The sequence below is a fragment of the Pleurodeles waltl genome, chromosome 5 (genome assembly GCF_031143425.1).
Source record: "Pleurodeles waltl isolate 20211129_DDA chromosome 5, aPleWal1.hap1.20221129, whole genome shotgun sequence".
Classification (NCBI taxonomy): domain Eukaryota; kingdom Metazoa; phylum Chordata; class Amphibia; order Caudata; family Salamandridae; genus Pleurodeles; species Pleurodeles waltl.
In genome coordinates, this window is record NC_090444.1 from 104,553,319 (window position 1) to 104,569,339 (window position 16,021).

The 16,021-nt window shown below is 41.7% G+C and overlaps 1 protein-coding gene across 3 annotated transcripts in view; it reads left to right on the plus strand.

The window, feature by feature from the left end:
- Positions 1-16,021, plus strand: part of ESCO2 (establishment of sister chromatid cohesion N-acetyltransferase 2) — a 182,005-nt gene that overhangs the window by 93,931 nt on the left and 72,053 nt on the right. For all 3 annotated transcript variants that reach the window (XM_069233721.1, XM_069233720.1, XM_069233722.1), the window contains exons 5-6: positions 1,930-1,990; positions 6,575-6,728. In XM_069233721.1, coding sequence (XP_069089822.1) covers positions 1,930-1,990; positions 6,575-6,728 — 215 coding nt within the window. The remainder of the gene's footprint in view (positions 1-1,929; positions 1,991-6,574; positions 6,729-16,021) is intronic.

A 16,021-nucleotide genomic window follows, 5' to 3' on the forward strand; every position in this document is an offset into this window, starting at 1 on the left:
TTATTTACATGTATCTTACTCCATATAATAAGAGCTAATATATACCTTGTGTCTCATGTATTTCACTATGTTCCACTCTTATACTATAAATACATTATGTCTAGATAAATATATACTACTCTTTTAAAACGGACTAGATTATTATAGAGCAAATGTAGTATAATTAAATTAATGTATTATATTCTAGAAGACAAATCTCATATAGAATTACACAATTTTTTTAAATGAAACCTAGACCCTGCTCTCAATTAAACTATCTATCACCTAAAAAATATTCCAACTCATAATCTGTGTTCAAACCACTTTCTACTGCTCCCAGTCTCATGATCCATTTCGATTCTCTTCTCCGTAATTCTAACTCCCTATTACCCCCCCCGTGGGTTTATTTCACAATAATCAAAACCTATGAATTTAAACATTTTATGAACATCCTGTGCTGTACATGTTTTCATATGAGATGCTATGGGATACCGTTCATCCCCTTGTTTAATTGCCCTACAGTGTTCCGATATTCTAACTTTCAAAGGCCGTATCGTACTGCCTATATATATTTTGTTGCAAGCACATATGAGCATATATATAACAAATTTTGTATTGCAATCAATATGTGATCTTATGGGTATTTTTTCTCCTCTAATGCCCTCCAAATCCTTTTTTGGTTGCCATGCCCATTTACATACTGCGCATGATCCACACTTAAAGAAGCCCAAATTTTGCTTCGTAAGCCAATCCTTTGTAGTTTCCTCTGTCAGATAACTCGGACAGAGAATATTATTGAGGGTGTTTCCTCTTCTATAAATCACCTCTGGTCTTTTGCCTATGAATTTCTTTAATGTTTCATCCCGACTCAATAAGAACCAATGCTTATTCATGATTTGTACTAATCTTTGAGAATTTTCCGTATAGTCCAAGATGATTCTAATTTTGTGATCCCTTACATTATCTTTCTTTCGACTTCTACCTAGATCCAGTGTCTGCCTACGGGGTATTTTCCACACCTTCTGTAAAGATTTATGTATGAGTGTCTCAGAATAGCCTCTAGCTATAAATCTTTGTCCCATATCCCTAATTTGTTCACCAAACTCTTCAGTCTTGCTACAATTCCTCCTCGCTCTTATTATCTCTCCCAATGGTATTGCTTCGATCTGATGTCGAGGGTGGGCACTAGTGGCGTGCAGCAAGGTATTGCAAGCAGTTGGTTTACGATATAATCTAGGTAGAAGTCGAAAGAAAGATAATCTTCTATTGTGACCTTCCTTGGCCACAGGGCCCTTGGTACCCGGGGTACCTTTTACAGGGGACATACCTGTATGAAGAGACCTATGCACAAGTCACATGGGGACCCCCTGGGGGGACGGGGGGAAATTAAAGAACAAATAGGAATCCACAGCGGGGTTCGGCAGGGGTGCGTCCTTGCCCCACTTTATTCTCCTTTTACTTAAATGATGTTGCAGCCTACTTAAAGAATTGTAACAATGAATCCCCCTACATAGCTGGCCAAAAGGTTCCCTGCTCCTCTTTGCAGACAAGACCCTTTGTTGGTTTCTAAAACCCCAGCAGGCCCATGTAAAGGTCTTGATAATATCTAAAACGGTCTTAAGTTAGCATTTAGCACACTGTTACTGAATTTTTTTTTAATGCTTTGCATCTGAGGTTGCAGAAAGGTTTAAAGATTAAAAAAAAACAAAAAAACTGTCATTGCTCAGAGGTTGCACTGTATGCCAGGTTGAGTCTGGTTCCTCGGGGATAATTTAATGGTGATAAGTCTGTTATATACAGTATTCACTAAACAGACAACAGTGAAAGAATCTAAGACACTTATTAATTATGAATCCACCCTGTAGCATAATTGTTCTTTGCTGCATTTGGTATATTTAATAATGATTTGTTTAATTTCTTTATAACATACTTTAATCGTTTCTTTCTTAGTGTGTCTTTCAAAACAGACAATATATCCGATCTTCAGTACACCCTCAACTGCTAAGAAAAGGTCAGTTTTTGAATTGTTTGTTCGGCAGAGAATGTGTGATGGGGTATGTTTAATGTATTTTCAAGAAAATAAGCATAAGGTAAAAACATTTAGTCATGCAGCTTGTATCTCAAGATCAGGTTTAAAAAATGTTTAATATCTGCAAATATTATTTAAATAGTGCAGTATGGAATCTCATTTTCTTTGTCAGGCTATCTCAATAGTTATTGTCATTGGACCTCTGTATTTCTGAATAGATATTGAAAAAGAGCCATTAGATTGCAGACGAAGAAGGTTATCATGAATGGATTACTCAAACTATTTTAGTTTAACACCCCTTTTTTTATTTTATCGAGAGCTGAGTAAATCAGTACCTTATCCTGTCCCTGTTTGGAGTCCCACTTCATAACATTTCTAAGTGGGTGGAGAGAGGAGTGAAGGATCCCAATGGCATCCCATGGAAAATCAAATTCAGTGTAATGCAGCATCATCCTTCCCAAATCCATAATGTTTTATTCTCCAGAACACATCAAGTAACCATTCCTTAGCAAATAATAGAGAAAGTACATTTTTAGAGTTGCTAGGAAACAAGGAGCCCTTTATAATAGAGATGCAAGTCATTGACTGTTCAGCAGTATCTTAGTACTCCAGAATACACCTGCATCATTTTGCTGTTTTATTTGGAGCAGGTCTCCTGAACAGAAGGTCATACTTTCAATAATTTTGAATTTGCTTTGGTATATATGACTAGTAGGAACGTTTTGGTTTTGCTCAGTCAGATCAGAGTTTAGTTACTTTTTTTGGTCTTCTTAAAAGTAAGCCTTGTTTGTATTTAGAGTCAAAATGTGTCTCTTCTTGCCTTTTCTTAAACAGTATGGCAGGTCGTTTGGACACAGTCACACAGCATGTGTGCTATGCTGTCTGGATTTCTATTCCTTCGAGGGTTGTAATGTTTGTAAACAAAAAAAAAGGTGCTGCAGAGGAAGCTGAATGGCATTGAGGGAGCCACTGTGTAAGACTATGCTGAGTCTTGAAGGAAAACACCCGTCACCCTATGTCACAGGATTCTAGCGCAGCTTACTACCCAAAGCAGGTGTTTACTCTGCCTCAAAACTTGTGGCCTAGATGCTAAGCTGCTGACCCCAGGACCCAGTTACCTTGTTTCTGTCCTGTTCTTGACTGAAACAATCTGGTTCCTTGGCAGATCAGTTAATCTACATATGCCTAAAAAATGTAAATATATTAAGGGCTATTTAATATATGAAATTCATATAATTGTGGGTTTCAAACAACTTTAATTCACACTTGATGTATACGTTTTTGTATAGCTTCCCAGCAATCCCCATAATGTACAGCAATCGGTTACTCACGGGGAAGGCATGCCTAATGCAAATACCAATACATACATACATACATTTGAACACTGCTCCTACAGATCAGTCATTCCTAATGCCCTGTTGACACTGAGCCATGCTAAATATTCCACTTCGATGCATTCCTTGATGTTAGGACACAGGGACACGTTGAGATACTCCCTGTCGACCACAGCCACCAGTTCTTGATGTTAAAACACTATTCGCCTTCAGAATTCAATCTGTTGGGAGTTATTTCCCCATCTGAAAGTTAACAATCGCAAAAGAACGGATAACTCTATCTCTGACACCCTACAGGAAAGTCCTTCGCCTGAAGAGCCACAGAGGTACGGTGCCCAGAAGGAGGCTATTTTATCTCCTTCCGAAACCAATAATTCCGATTCCTCCACCTTCAAGGTCGCTCAGTCTCCCCCAAGCCAGAGCAAGACCTTCCAGTTTTCCAGCTTGGCTTCAGTGCACTAGGTCTAGAGTGAGAAAAGGCCATCCCACCTCTGGTGGTGATACTGATTCCAGTTGAGAATACTACTCACCATAGAAGCACAAAGGTAAATCCAGGGCTTGAAGGGTATTACCTGAATTGATAAATGAATTACTTGTAAGTTCAACATTCTTATACATGAAAGGACTAGAGGACTACAAATACAAGAGTTGCTATAGCTTGTTATGTTCTGAATCCAGGAGAGTCGCCGTGAAATACAATGAGAACCCCGGTTTGGGGAAAAACAAAGCACAGACAGGTGCACATGTACTTAGATTTAAATGGGTGAGTAAGCTGCACCTTTTCAAGAGTCTAGAAGCCGTACTGTCTCCCCCTTGATTGCAGGTTAAGATGATAGTTTTATCCTCTCACTGATAAGGGATCCTAAAGAAAACTTCTGTCTCCAAGCTTTCTTTGGACAGAAAATACCATTTTATTTGAGGTATTTGCATTTATTTGACCTCTTAAGACATCTGGGTCACCATGTGACTGTTTTTAAGCTGATTGTTCTCAGTGTTTGCTGAAGCTCGTTCACTGACCTTCATCCTGGTTATGTTTGATTGATGATCCTCTGAGGTGCAAGGATAGCCTGGGTAAATAATTATGTGTGCATGTTCCTCTTACAGATTCTCAAACAATAAAGAAGTGTAAAACATCTCACTAGATGCTATTCGGAGACTTAATTCTGCTCCAGAGCCAAGCTGGAAAAGCTTAGTGGACACCAGAAAATAATTCCAGTGGGTTCACCTCCACTGAAAGGGCAGACGATACATGATACATTAATGGCAATCCTAGACACTCCCCCTTGTGCCAGATCCCAAGGTGGAGTGGTTGGATAAAACAGGTGTGTGGGCATATTTGAGACACCAGAGAGGTTTGGCAGGTTTAGGATTTTCAATAGAGACTTAGCCCATAATTGGCAAAACTGGTTTCAACTCCCCCTACAGATAAGGGGACAAGTTCCGAGCAGCTGACTGCGCTGTAGTGGAAAAGATGATGCATAAATGGAAGAGGTTTGCGGCGAAACATGATAAAATATGGAGTCTGTGGATAACCTGTCAAACAAATTTTTAAAGTTTGAGAGAGCTTCCTGCTTATTGTTAGAATGCCACTACTTAATTATACCACAGAGGTGTGGTTCGGACATGCTACTGGTTTCCCTCTGATCTGTCTGCACTGTGTTGTTTGTTTAATGTATTGTTTCACAAATGCAATAAAAATAATTATGGACAAGGCAGACAGAATAGAACGCGTCCAATTTTACACTTATTAAAACAAGTCTAATACTTCACTGGGTTCAAAATACAAACTGACAGGAAGCAAAAATTACAGTGGCCAGAAAAAAAGGAAAACATTCTGTTTTTCCAATCTAACCTGCTAAAGGTTTCCAGGGCATTGGCCTTCCCGGTCTAGGCGAATATGGGGAACTGTTATGGTATTAAACATGGTTTCCTGGTGATATTGTGCGCACTGTATGGATAATTCAATGCTTTACCGTGAGGATGGCCTTTTCTGAGTTTAATGGGATATTTGTGAGTCTTGATCAATCCTTAATCCGTGCAGTTGGCAGTGGCCCCTGTCTAAAAGAGCTTCCCATAGCTGAATGACCAAACAGGAGTCACTCACCACAATCAAAGAAGTTACACTATGAGTGTTTCCAGTCCACCGAGTACAAGCACTCTGCAGAATGCAATAGTAATGCAACATCACCAGTGGTCTTGCACAAAATCATACTTTGTAATCCTCTGATACATCTGGAGTACTTGCACATGTAGTCTTCAGTTATTCATAAAATTAAAAGGACGGAGGCTTGGCACATTGTATTGTGCTGTTTAAAATATATTTTTATCCACCTGTTGTAGTCAAGGATTTCAATCTGGAGTAAAAGGGTAAGGATAATGTATAAATGACTGACTGTGGCAAGTTATACTGTTGTTCATTTGGCTAACATTTACTTTTTTTCACAATTGTGTCTTATTTTCACATTAATCAGGAGAACATGCTTCAGTCCGTCTGGGCCCCAGTCCAACAGGAATCTCTTGCTTTGCATTTGTTTTTCTGATCTGCTATTGTAAGTCTATTTACTCACTGGCCAGACTTTCCTTCAGACGGACACGTCTTGCTTGTAAGTTGGGCTAGGTGCTTCAGTCAGATGTTGACATGGGTCCATTGTTCCCTCATGTCAGAGTAAAGATGAATGCATAAAGTACAAATAGAGCTTACCATGCTTCACTCCACTTCCAGCAGACAAGCTAGGACAACACCCCTCACAGGCTATATCCTGTATCTGTTGATGGAGAGAAAAAGAATGAGATGTAGTCAGCCGAAGCTGAGAGCTGTACTTGAGCTCCTCTGCAATGTTTTCTCGTAGGAGTGGTTATGATTCTGTACCCTGCAGCTCAACCATGTAAAGGTTTTGACTGACCACACTCCATTATCTAGCTCGTGGCATCCATTTAAGTGGCAAGGTAATTGTCGCTATGGTGAGATCTCATAGTGGCCTTTAGTATGAAAGATAAATTATGTTCTTCAGTCTTTTATATTAATAACTTTTATTTTCGAAGGTCTGTGATCCCTATAGACTCATAAACCATCAGACTTCAACTTACCCTATTCAGAGAGTTGTGATGCATGGTTTTAACTCTTTAATAGATATCGCCATCATTGCTGCATCTCACAAGAAAATGCGTTCTTTGGTACAATGAGTAACTAGTCCGGTCTACAGTAAGATTAAACTTAGAACATGTATTTCAGACCTCCACCTTTCCATGATGATTTGGCCTCTCCTTTGGTATCTGTTGCTGGGGCCAGCACTCCTACGGCAGCCATACCTTCACTCGAACATGCTGCAAGACAAAGCAAAAAAAACAAAGAATCCCACAAAGAAACTAAAGATCAAATGATCATTGTAAGTATTTATTTGAAAATAGTATTGGCTGCGTTATTTTAATTTTCTGTTCCAGCATTGTGTTTACATTTTCTTTTCTAATGCATAGTTGATCTTGCTCATTCTTAAGTTCTTATTTTTTTTTTTTTCTCTATTTTTTTTTTTTTAATGTTCCCATGCATGTTAGACTAGGACTAAAAGCTTTGATACTTCTATATGCTCTCTTTCTCTCTCTCCCATTATCTACCATTGTGGTTGCGTCAGTGCCTCTTCGCAGGACCAGAAACTCCTTGAAAGAAGTTAATGATACATGATTGCTTTTATATAACCCTGGAACTTAAAAGGATAGGTACTACAAAAAAAAGCTGGACAGTCCACTGTTTGTGGACTGATAGATATTGATCTTGACAGAGAACTAAGTTTCTACTGTATTGGATCTTTCATAGATTCACATGCTTGAATCATTCCCTGTCGTCGAAGAGGGTAGTCCCACGTATTACAGAAAGCAGTAGAGCAAAAACCTACATAAAAGTCAATGTTAAATGACATTCACTTTAATAGCTTTTTAACCTCATTTAAAAGAGCCAAAGTCCAGCCAGTCAGGCGATGGCACCTTTTAGAACCCTCTCCACAAAGGCTCCAGTCTCTCAGATTTTCTACTACATGTCGTGTGGAGAGAGTCCCCTGAGTCTGCTCAGTTTACTACTTTTTCTGAACTTTCATGAAAATGTATTCAGGATATCATCTCTACATAGATTCACAGCATTATTCGGACTATCTTGTCAGAACCCACCAACAAAGGAATATTTAGACCTTGTGGAACATGTGGGAAAATGAGGCATCATTTGGAGGAGTCTCATCAAGACCGCATCTACATCACTAGGCAAGAGACTGCAAAATTTGTCAAATGACACTAAAAGACCAAGAGGACAGACTCTGATGTGGCTATAGAAGCTAAAATCCAAAGATGACCCTTTATCTGAAGAGGACATTTATCAATCCTCACAGACTGTAACATCTAGAAAAAGGGGTAGAGCGCTTCATAATCTGCCTCCAGAAACACCAAAAAAGATGTTTAGGTAGACCCACCACAGATCTTCAAGACACTCCAAAAATTCTGAAGCGCCTGAATTAAAAAAAGAGATTTCCCTTTGAAAAGGTTCATTCCGAGACTACCACTCCTTCAGTCAAAGAACCTCAACTGTAGAAATCACCTTAAGTCCTATGTCTACAACGCCACCTAAATTGACCCCCCCCCCTTCAAAATCAGGTTTCTCGTAGACGAGACTTCAGTTGATGACCTCTCAGTCAGTGGTGACTTCTTTTACTTCCACAGCAACTTTCACCATAGTGTCTTCACCCATGATCCTTTCTGCATTGCCAATGGCATCGATGACCATCATAACATCAAAAATCGCCTCCGTGAAGAAAGCAAAATTGCATTCGACAACAACATTGTCGACATCTGTACCAGCTCCGTTGGCAAAGACACTGCTGTCGACGGCACAGTCAACGGTAACACCATTGACAGCAACCCTGTCTATTAGGACACCTCAAGTGACGGCACTGTGGACAGCAGCGCCAATGACACTGATGGTGAGAGCACCATCGACGGCAATAAAAGCAAATATGTCAGCAAGGCTTTTCCCGGCTCATACATCCCCGAACAAGGTCTCTCCCTGCCCACCTCCTCATTTACTGGACTATGAGGAATAAGCGGATGAGGGCCTATTTGGAATAGCCCACAGCCCAGTTGAACTTCATGTGAAGTGCCAAGATGAGGCAGACAGAGTATTATGAACATCAAACTTATACACCAGAACCACTAACAAGGCATTGAGGAGGAGTACTTAGGTCATGAATACCAGGAGTGAGAGCAATCTGTGCAACTGCCTTTATCACTCATCAGCAATGTGCAGTCTATGCTGCAGGACTACAGTAAAAGATTCCCAGGCTCTGCACCTGCTGCCCCCTCATCACCAGTCCATTCTCCTCACATCTCCTTGCGGGTTCCATGCTCATCGTGGGTTGCGACTGAACCAGCTTCTCAGTTGCCCACATTCGCTGATACCCTAGCAGATTCTTCAGCAGATGACACACCTTCCACGGATGACGACAGGGAGGAAGGTGAGTTAAGGGACATGGCCTCAATCTCAAACGAATGGGATGATCACTTGATACTGACTCCATCCCCTTCACTACCTCCTCCTGTGGATTCTTTGCTAGCAACATAGATAGCTTTCATAATCTTATGGAGAGGGCAGCAAATGGATTCCAACTTCAATTGTCTGCACAACAGTTGGTTGCTTCCTCTATCCATGAAGAAAACAATCAGATGCATCCCTATCGTAGATTTCGTCTGGGGTGAGGGTATTAAAGTAATGAAGAATCCAGCAACAGTTTACCCCGGCAGGATAAAAAATACAAGGCACCAGAGGATTCTTCCGCCTGTTCAGTTTAAGCCAAACACTGTGATCTCGCAGGCGGCTCAAGGTTGACCTTAAACTCCAGATACATCTATCTCTACAACACCAGATAGAGATGGACGTCGTCTCAACAATACTGGGAAGCTCTTCTTGTCCATGGCTGCCACCACAGTTAAAGCTGCAAACTCATTGGCAATCCTAGGTAGCTCCGATCGCCAAATGTGGTCAGATATCGCTCCATATATTAACCTATTCTGAGACTATATCAAGAAAAAAGCCAGGAAAATTCTCCTGGAAGGAGAAAAAACATCTTCAGAAATTGACTGTCATTGATATTTCCTCGACCGGCTGGAGTAGCTGTCCTCGGAAGACAGGGCTTGCTTAAAGCCACATCCTCCCGAACCGAAATACAAAACAAGATACTTGATATGCCCTTTGATCCGGAAGCACTATTGGTAAGCACGTAGACACTGCCCTTCAGACCATAAAAGCTGACACACTGCCAAGTCACATGGCACACTGCAAATGAAGAGAACGCCCTTTTGGGGAGCCGGAGGCAGAGGTTTTTTTCTCCTATTGAGGGAGTTACCAACCTTACAGGCAACAATATCGTCCAAAATATTCTCAACAGTACACCTACAGAAAAACAATCCACCAGAGCAGTGGTTCCCAAACTTTTGACTTCCGTGGATTGCCACTTTCTCATTACTGGAACCTGGTGACCCCCAATGAATCATTATTGGAATCCGGGGACCCCACTGAGCATTACTGAAAGCTGGGAACCTAGTCTGTTTTAATTAATTATTTAATTTTCTAAGCAGCTGTGGACCCCTAGGGGTCCCAGACCACAGGTTGGGAACCACTGCTCTAGAGGAAGAGACACTGCCAGGAAGCAGTGACAACCCTACGACCCCCCCCCCCCTCCCTGCCCAAAACAGTCTGCGTTAACAAATGGGAAGGGTCGGAATAATTTCTTCCTCAATGGTCCCTCATGACATCGGATAAATGGGTGCTAGACATCATCGCTTGTGGACACACACTAGAGTTCATACAGCACCCACCAGATGTTACCCCAAAAAGAGCTTCACCATCCCATCTCCAAGAACTATTACTTGAAGTATCAGCCAGCCATGTTAAAAAGAGGAGCAATAGAGGAAATCCCAAAGACTCATAGGGGGACAATATGTCTATTCTTGCTTCTTCATCAGGAAAAAGTCAAGAGACTGGTGCCCCATTTTAGATGTTCAGGGACTCCACAGATATTTACGAAAACAGTCCTTCCGCATGGTTGCCATCCAGGATGTGCTCCATGTTCTCAATGAAAGCAATCGCATGACGGCTATCGATCTCCAGGATGCATTCTTCCACATTCCAATTCAACCAATGAACGCAAATTTCACAGTAGCTTGCACCATTATCAGTTCAAGGTACCGCTGTTCGGACTGAAATCAGCACTGTGCATTTTCACCAAATGTCTCTCTACAGTGGTGTATCTCAGACAGCAGGGAGTCTAGGTGTATGACTGGCTCATAAAAGCTCCCACTTCTCTGCAAGCTACCAGGGACACAAATGTGTGTGTGTGTGTGTTATGGCATGCTGCAGATTCACATGCTGTGCATAGCTCTTCTGACATCTAGTGTTGGGTTTGGAGTGTTACAAGACTAGCCGCTGGTCTGGGAAATGCCAGAGCGGCTGGGTTGCCGACATGTAGGTACATCCACCGGTATTTCGCTTTGGAGTGAGTGTGACTACAAGGGATACCTCCCCCGGCATTTCCAAGACCAGAGGCTAGTTGCCTTTTACCCTGGGACCTACTCTAGTATGAACAACCTGTTCAGGTAGGCCTTTTACCCTTTTCCTTACACTTAGCAAGCATGCTTAATAGCGGCCCTATCTAGGGGATCCTAGACCCTGACAAATGCCCCTGACCTTCCAGCACATTGAGAGGGCAGAAACATGTTGGTCCCTGTTTTTTAGACTCTACGAGACATTAATACTCAACTGAGTCCCCATTCCATTTTAACCCTACCTGCGTACACTTTTATTAAAAGTACCCAACCAGGATTGGTGATACGTACGGTATTTTTATTCCTAACCTCATCTAGATCCCTGTTAATTATCCAGTAAGATTTATTTCAGCACTCCCTCGACTGTTCTGTTGAGTCCGCCCAGGTAGTACTATCTTACCTGGGTGGGGCTAGGTGGTCAAATGCATGACACTATAATGTGTGTGAGATCACCTAGTCCGTAAAGGGAACTCCCTTTTGTCAGACACAACCATCCTCATAGCTACTTTTCATGTACACCTCCATCTAGAATTTATCTATACCTAACCGGTATTATTAGTTGAGGATGCACTAATCCAGTTGCACCCTCCTCTCCGACCCCACACTTCCAGTGGTATATGGATGTTTCCTAAAAATACCATTGACACACCTTTCTTCCTTGTAGAATGTGCTCTAGGAGTGATCAAAAGTTGTCTTTTTGCTTTGATGTAGCATGTTTGTATGCATCTTACAATCCATCTTGCTAAGCCTTGTTTAGATATAGGATTGCCTTTATGTTGTTGTTGAAAAGCAACGAAAAGTTGTTTTGTTTTCGTAAAATCTTTAGTTCTGCCTATATAGTACATAAGAGCTCTTTTGACATCTGGAGTATGAAGAGCTCTTTCTGCAACTGAGTTTGGCTGTGGAAAGAAGACTGGCAATTCCACTGTTTGGTTGGTGTGAAAAGGAGATACTACTTTTGGTAGGAATTTTGGATTTGTCCTTTGTTTGTGTACTTGGAAAACAAGGTTCCACAAGAGTGAACGCTTGTATTTCACTAACTCTTCGTAATGAAGTAATAGCTACAAGGAAGGCAGCCTTCCATGTAAAAAATTGAATTTGACAAGAGTGCATGGGTTCAAAAGGTGGGCCCATGAGTCTGGTAAGTACGATATTTAGATTCCAAGAAGGAACAGGTGGTGTTCTAGGTGGAATAATACGTCTTAATCCTTCATGAAAGTTCTAACAACAGGAACTCTGAATAGAGAAGTGTGTTGAAATAGTTTGTAAGTATGCAGATATTGCAGTAAGGTGGATTTTGATGGATGAGAAAGCTAAATTTGTTTTTTGCAAATGAAGTAGGTAGCATACAATATCTTGTATACATGCTGTAAGTGGACCAGTGTTTTTAGATTGACAGTAGTAAACCAATCTTTTCCATTTGTTAGCATAGCATTGTCTGGTAGTAGGTTTACGTGCCTGCTTAAGCACTTTCATACATTCTGATTGAAGTTTTAGGTAACCAAATTCTATGACTTAAGGAGCCAGATCGCTAAATTGAGAGCATTAGGGTTTGGGTGCCTGATTTGTTCTTTGTTTTGTGTTAACAAATCTGGTTTGTTTGGGAGTTTGGAATGAGGTACTACGGACAGGTCTAGGAGTGTTATGTACCAGTGTTGACGTGCCCGTGTTGGGGCTATGAGTATCATGGTCAGATGTCTGATGTAGTTTGCTGACCAGAAAGGGAAGGCGTGGGAGAGGGGGAAAAGCGTAAGCAAATATCCCTGACCAATTGATCCATAGAGCAGTGCCTTTGGATAGGGGATATGGGTGTCTGGATGCGAAGTTTTGGCATTTTGCGTTACTCCAGTATTGGAACTTTCATAGATTCACATGCTTTGAATCCTTCCCCGTCGTCGAGATGGGAGCCCCCGGTACATCAAAACAGCAATATAAAAGCTACTGCATTTAAAAAAAAAAAAAAAAAGGCCCAAGGCTTTCACTTTAGTAGCCTATCTTTGTCTCGATGAGTAAAAAGGACCAAAGCAAGTCCCAGCCAGTCAGGCTTCCCCTCCCTCTAGAACCCTCCTGTGAGAAGCTCCATTCCCTCAGATTTTCCCAAGCATGAGTGTCAGAGTATCTGAGGAAGACTACTAAAGTGCTTGCCGTTTTGATGTACCGGGGGCTCCCATCTCGACGACAGGGAAGGATTCAAGCACGTGAATATATGAAAGATTCCAATAATGGACAACTACAGTTACAGGTAAGTCACTAATTTTCTTTTCGCTTGTTGCGAATAGGTCTATTTCTGGTGTTCCCCACTTCTGAAAGTACTTTTGAAGTACTTGGGAGTGAATCTCCCATTTGTGAGTTTGTTGGTGATTCCTGCTTAGATCTGCTAGCTGATTGTGTATTTCTGGAATACATTCTGCTAACAGATAAATGTGATTGTGAATTGCCCATTTCCATATTGTTTGGGCTAGCAGAGACAGTTGAGATGAATGTGTCCCGCCCTGATTTGTGAGGTAATACATGGTCGTCATGTTGTCTGTTTTTATCAGAACAGTCTTGTGTTTGAGAAGGGGTTGAAACGCTTTTAGGGCAAGAAACACAGCCAATAATTCTAGGTGGTTTATGTGAAATTGTTTCTGTTTGAGATCCCATTCCTCTTGAATGTTATGGTTGTTGAGATGAGCTCCCCAACCTATCATTGATGCGTCTGTTATTATGGTCTGAGGCACAGGGTCTTGAAATGACCGCCCCTTCATTAGATTGCTGAGATTCAACCATTGAAGGGACATGTACATTTGGCGTCCATCAACACTAGATCTTGAAGTTGACTTTGTGCCTGAGACCATTGTTGTGAGAGGCATTGTTGTAAGGGCATCATTTTTTATCTTGAATGTGGAACTATGGCTATGCAAGATGCCATCATCCCTATAATTTTCTTGATAAATCTTACAGTGTATTGCTGGTTTGGCTGTATGTGTGGTATGTATGTCTGGTGTGAGATTTTGGAATGCCTGTATCCTTTGTGTATTTGGATATGCTAGGGGTTTTTGAGTATTTAGAATAGCACCTAGTTAAGGTCATACCTGTGCTGGTTGAAGGTGAGATTTCTGGTAATTTAGAGTGAACCCTAGTGTATGTAGGGTTTTTATTACATACGGAGTGTGTTGTTGGCATTGTGCAAAATTGCTTGATTTTATTAGCCAATCGTCTAGATATGGAACGACGGGAATGTGTTGCCTTCTTAAGTAGGCTGCTACTACTGCTAGACATTTAGTGAACACTCTTGGAGCTGTTGTTATGCCGAATGGCAAAAGTTTGAACTGGTAATGTTTTCCTGCTATAACGAACCTAAGGTATTTTCTGTGAGCTGGATGGATGGGTATATGGAAATACGCATCTTGAGGTCTAAAGCAGTCATGTAATCTTGTTTCTTTAGTAGTGGAATGACATCCTGAAGAGTTACCATGTGAAAATGTTCTGACAGGATGTGTAGATTGAGAGGCCTGAGGTCTAGGATAGGCCTTAGAGTGACATTTTTTGTGGGAATGAGGAAGTATAGTGAGTATACTCCTGTTCCTTGCTGAGAATGTGGGACCCATTCTATTGCTTGTGTTAGTAGTAGATCTTGTACCTCCTGTTGAAACAGAACGTTGTGTTCTGGGGACAATTTGTGGTGACGCAGTGGAAGGTTTGGAGGGGTGGAGATTCATTCTAGGCAATAGCCATTGCGGGTAATTGATAACACCCAGTTGTCTATGGTGATATTTTGCCAATGAGAGTGGAATTGCTGTAGCCCCCCCCCCCCTTGCCAGGAGATGTGTGTGGTGAAGGGGTAGGAAGGAAGTCACTGTTTGGATTGTGTAGTGGCTTGTTTTGAGGCTTGGAAATTGCCTCAGTTTCTAAAATATTGTCCTCTATAGGACCCTCTAAACCCCCCTGTTTGATATTGTTGCTGCTGTTGTCCCTGCTTTGCCTCGGAGGTAGAAGCTTCAGAGGATTGTGGTTTGAATCCTCCCCTAAACTGTGACCTGCGAAAGGAGCCTCTATACGGTGTTGTGTATAATGCTCCCATTGCTTTGGCAGTATTTGAGTCTTTCTTCAGCTTTTCTATGGTCGTATCGACCTCAGGCCCAAATAAGTGTTTTTTTATCAAAAGGCATGTTAAGTACTGTCTGTTGAATTTCTGGTTTAAAACCAGAAGAGCATAACCTTGCATGCCTTCTTATTGTAATGGAAGTATTTACACTCCTTGCAGCTTTATCTGCAGCATCGAGGGCAGACCTTATCTGGTTGTTACTTATGGCCTGTCCCTCTTCTACAACCTGTTGTGTTCTCTTTTGATGCTCTTTTGGGAGGTGCTGTATGATGTCTTGCATCTCATCCCAGTTGGCTCTATCATATCTGGCAAGAAGTGCTTGGTAATTGAGCTATTCGCCATTGGTTGGCCGCTTGCGTGGCTACTCTCTTGCCCGCAGAATCAAACTTCCTACTCTCCTTATCAGGTGGAGGAGCATCCCCTGAGGATTGGCTGTTAGCTCTTTTCCTAGCCGCACTCACCACTACTGATTCTGGAGGAACATGGTGTGTGATGTGGTCTGGGTCTCTAGGGGCAGGTTTGTATTTTTTGTCAATTCTGGGAGTAATTACTCTAGCTTTGACCGGCTCACTAAAAATTTGGTCCGCATGTTTGACCATTCCAGGCAACATGGGAAGGCACTGGTATCTAGGGTGAGTGGAAGACAGAGTGTTGAACAAGAAATCCTCCTCTAGGGGCTCTGTATGCATAAGCACCCCATGATGAGCAGCTGCCCTATAAACGACCTGAATGTAGTCAGTCGTGTGCTCTGGTGGAGAAGGCTTGGAGGAGTATAGGTCAGGATCATTATCTGGAATAGGATCCGGGTCATATAGATCCCAAGGATCCACTGTATCTCCATGAGAGTATTGTGAGTGTGTTGGAGAAGGTAGTGGTGGTGGACTATTGTGTGGAGGTGAAAAAGAAAGCTGTGGAGAATGAGGAGAAGTAGGGACAGGTGCTGGTTTCTCATTTTGCTTTTGGACGTTTGCTGGTGTTGAACAGAGTCTAATTCCTCTTGAAAAGCAAGCTTTC